General features: G+C 32.6%; 1 protein-coding gene across 1 annotated transcript; it reads right to left on the reverse strand.

The window, feature by feature from the left end:
- Positions 1 to 433: 433 nt before the first annotated feature.
- On the reverse strand, positions 434 to 3,472 carry LOC122553041 (interleukin-8-like). Its single transcript, XM_043696505.1, has 4 exons — positions 3,338 to 3,472; positions 2,236 to 2,368; positions 1,626 to 1,709; positions 434 to 1,030 (listed from the first exon to the last, which is right to left on the reverse strand). Exons 1-4 carry the CDS (start codon positions 3,396 to 3,398, stop codon positions 1,003 to 1,005), a joined length of 306 nt encoding a protein of 101 aa, XP_043552440.1. The 5' UTR covers positions 3,399 to 3,472; the 3' UTR covers positions 434 to 1,002.
- Positions 3,473 to 4,185: the final 713 nt, after the last annotated feature.

Below are 4,185 nucleotides of genomic sequence, written 5' to 3' on the forward strand. Positions count from 1 at the left end.
TATTTTGACAAATGTATTGTGACTGTTGTTAATTATTGAGTTGATCTCACCTCCTGGAATATTGTTGGAATGTTTCCATTTGTGGAAGTGATGTAAATGTACGTAAGTAGTATTTGGAAGGAAATACAGAAACAGCTATGATTTCTATAAGAACAGTATTTCAACAGCTCTTGATCTGTGTCTCTTACTCCTGAAGTTTGCAGTTAATAGTTGTTTCACATGGCATCAGCAAAGGCTATGTTATTTTAATGTTTTTGTGCAGTTTAATTTTGTTTTGCAACTTATAAACTTTTAGTCTTAAGAACATTCCAAGAGCCTTAATGACACATAAAGGAGTTGAGTGAGAGATTAAATCAACAGTTGTTTATTTTTTAATTGCCTCAAATATGAAATTCATTGAATACAAAATACATCAACCAAGTGACAATAAACATATGAAATCATGATTAAAACTTTATTGTCAATTATCAACAGACTAACAACTAAAATATGTTACATTTTAGGATGTGACATATCAGCTGATATTGCCTTTACATTACCATTGAATTTACTTCGGTTTTAAGTCTGGAATTCCTAAAACCAAACACTTAGCCATTTTTACAAAACCATTATAAAACATCTACATTTTCAAGCAATCTACTCAACACTGGAATGAGAGAATAATTATTGCTTTTAATATGCTTGGATACTAGAAAAATAAAGTTAAACTTCTTTTATACTTTGAATTTTGTTCAGACATTTCAACTTACTGACTGAAATATTTTGAAACATTTCAACTTATGCCCTAGAAACTAAGTAAAAATGGCACAAAAGATTACTGGCATGCTAAAAGAAATTATACAGAATAATGACAAAAGTTGCATTAAAAGTTAGGAAAATAGAAAACATTTCATCTATAGCTAAAGCTGTTACAGTGTAACTTCAACAAAAACTTGGCTCAGGGAACAGTAAACGTTCATCTTATGTTGGAACAATTGATGTTCATTCAGTCGGTGAACTATTTTAATTTGATGCAGTAGAGTCTTCAGTTCTGAAAATACAAAAACAAAGATGGAGTATTGGGGCCCTGTTCAATATTTATTGTTCAATCAACATTGCTGTACAGATTAAATAATCATTATCACATTTCTGTTTGTGAGAGCTTGCTGTGTCCAGCTTTGCTGAGGTAATTCTAACATTACGGTGGTGAACACACGTCAAAAGAATTTTATTGGCTGCAAAATGAATTTTGAGGATCAAATAGATTTTTTGATCAATTGGGGAATCAAGGGTTATGGGAAAAGAGCAGCAAGTGGGCATGATGAATGTCATATCAGCCATGATCCTAATGAGTTGCCGAACAGCCTAATCATGTTGCTACTTCTTAGTTTTGGGTCTTCTGGTCCTAAAGTACTTTGGAATTTCTTGGTGTCAGGAAAGATGCTATAAATGCAATTCTTTCCTTCGCATGATTGGATGGTCTAAGTAAAACTGCTGTTATGTCAGAATGGTAACAGTGTTAAACTCAAGAATATGAGTCATCTGTCTGTGTAAGTAACTGATGCCAAAATTGCAGATGAAAAACTAGATTACACAAAAAGGAAGTGGTTCTGAAAAAGAAATGAAAATTGAATGTCAATACTTACTCTTCATTCATGAGATTAATAACCTTTTTGACCCAATTAGACTTGGGATTCACACAGACTTTCATCCCATCCTTCAGGGTAATTCTGTGACACATAAACAAAGATCTTTTTGGTTAAAATCTTAATAATATTTAAATTACGTATGGTACCACCTCCATCACAAAATAATTAGATAATGCAGCAGCTAAACTTGAATCAGGTAGCAGGTTGGATTTGGAAATTATTTTAATAATCAAAAGCAAAGACATTCTTATTAATGTTCAGAGTTAAATTTGTGATAAATTGTAGAAAAAACTTTTGTAGTCCTAAAGATGATTAATTTAGTCATGTTTTGCTGTATAATGTAAAGTGGAAAACATTAAAACATTTCACTGAATTTAGAAATGTTAAGTAGCCTTTGGAGACAACAATAAGTCTAAGATTCAAATAAAGTTGCATTAAAAGATCAGCACTCCTTTCAAACTGTGAAAGACTTGTTCCCAAAGATGGCGAATTCGAACTGTTTAAGTGGAAAAAGATCAGCTACTTTTCCAGAGTTGTGAAATTTGAGTTGCCAAATTAAGTTGCTTTTTTATTGAGTTTAGGAAATAAAATTTATTGTAATACTTACATGATCTCTACTTTTCTGCAGAAGGAACCCTGAGGATAGATGTCAATATGCTGATATTTTTTTGGTGAAATAAAACGAGCGATGACTGCTGCACATCTGCATCTTGAATGTGTTACTTTTCCCATGCACAGACCTATAGTGAAAGATAAAGCACAAAACGGAATCAAATGGTATCATGACTTGGAAAATGTGAGTTGCGTTAACAAAAATTCTACTTGATGAAGCTTATTTCCTTCAAGGGAATGCACATTTACTTTTACAATGTAGAAGATCATGCAGGTTTCCAAATTCTCCCTTCTATCCTAAAGCTTTGCTTGGTGGAATGAAACTCAAGTCTGAATGATGTTTTCTGCATTAAAATGAAGGGAAATTTTTTTAATTACCTTACATTTTACAGAATATACAGAAAACAAAGTGATTTACAGAAGGTTAATGCAGAGTCGCAATGGAATACACACTAGACTGTTTTTGCTGTCTTTCTGGTTTTGGCTTGCACTATCCAAAAGATCTGTCAATAACCTGATTGGGTGTCCAGTCTCTTGTGCTATAATCTCACATGTTCAATTTATAATATTAGTTAATACTTTAAAATGTCTTCATTTGAAATTAGGCACAACAATATCCAGCACCTTGCGTTATCCTTTACAAACTTTATTTGTGATTTTAATCATTTTGCCGAGGGAGACAATAACTTAAAAAATATCAGGTTGTTTTGACCCAGTCTCATCCTGATCCACTCAAAATCAGATCTGAATCACCGAAAGTCTGTATAATATTTGCAATTATGACTTTCCTAGATTAGTAAGGAAAGCCATAATGAACCAACTTTGCTAGCCTATTTAAACTAGGTTAGATTTGATCTATAACAGAACAGAGTGCTCATCTCGACCATTTAGTGGTCATTTTCCTCTTTTTAAATCTGAAGACATTGCAAATTTTGCAGTTGAATGCTCTGACTATAAAACAACATAACATATATCGCGCAAAATCAAATAATTTCAAATTTATTCACACCAGACTTAGTGAAATGTCATCTTGTCACACTGCTTTTAATACAGGAACACAGTTGCCGTGTAAATGCAAACTTGGTGACTCAACTTACCTTGAGCAGCCAGACTGATTACAATTGTAGTCAGCAGCAAATAGATTGTTTGGGTCTTCATTTTTGAAAATTATGATGTCTTCTAGTCTTCAGTCAGAGCAGCTGGCAGTTTCAGAGTGCATTGATTCGGCTGATCAGATCTTATATTTATCGGCAAGATTTGGGGAACTTAGGTCATCAGAATCTAAATAAGGAAATATCTTGTCAGCATGTTTGAATAATTACCTAAATGTTATTTCTCTTTGAAGCAGATTAAAAAAGAATCTCATAAGCAAATTTGTATTTTCCCAGTTTAGTCATACTTTATTTTAGCTGCAATAATCAAATATGATTGTGAACCCATTGTATGTTTTTAATGACCACATTTGGAAATAAGTGAAAAACATTGCTATGAGATGCAGCATGTCTATAGAATGCCTAACCATTTTTTTGGAATATTCCAGGTATTGTTATCCCAGGTTTTTTTTCAATCAGACCAAGATAATCTTTACGAAATGTTTGCTATAAAATTATAACCTTAGATTGCACACTGTGAACATCCTGCAATAGCCACATTTTAGATAAAATGAATAACAATATAAGGCAAGAAATAGGGAAAGCATTATCTTGCTGTGTCAACATTTCACCCACTACTGTAAATATAATTGTTTTTTTATTAATCTCTTCAACTTGAAGAGCTCACTTCTTCAAAGGAAGGATTGTGCGTTGTTAGCGTGTCAGTTTGTAATCTTTGTGATTGCTCCTTTAAATCTATCAGTGAAGTATACTGATCAAAATGCCTAAATTAGTTGGATCAACTTCAGAATTTCTCACGATGCTTGAATTTTGAAATCAGCGTTTTTACAGCT

This window comes from Chiloscyllium plagiosum, chromosome 1 (genome assembly GCF_004010195.1).
Source record: "Chiloscyllium plagiosum isolate BGI_BamShark_2017 chromosome 1, ASM401019v2, whole genome shotgun sequence".
NCBI lineage: Eukaryota > Metazoa > Chordata > Chondrichthyes > Orectolobiformes > Hemiscylliidae > Chiloscyllium > Chiloscyllium plagiosum.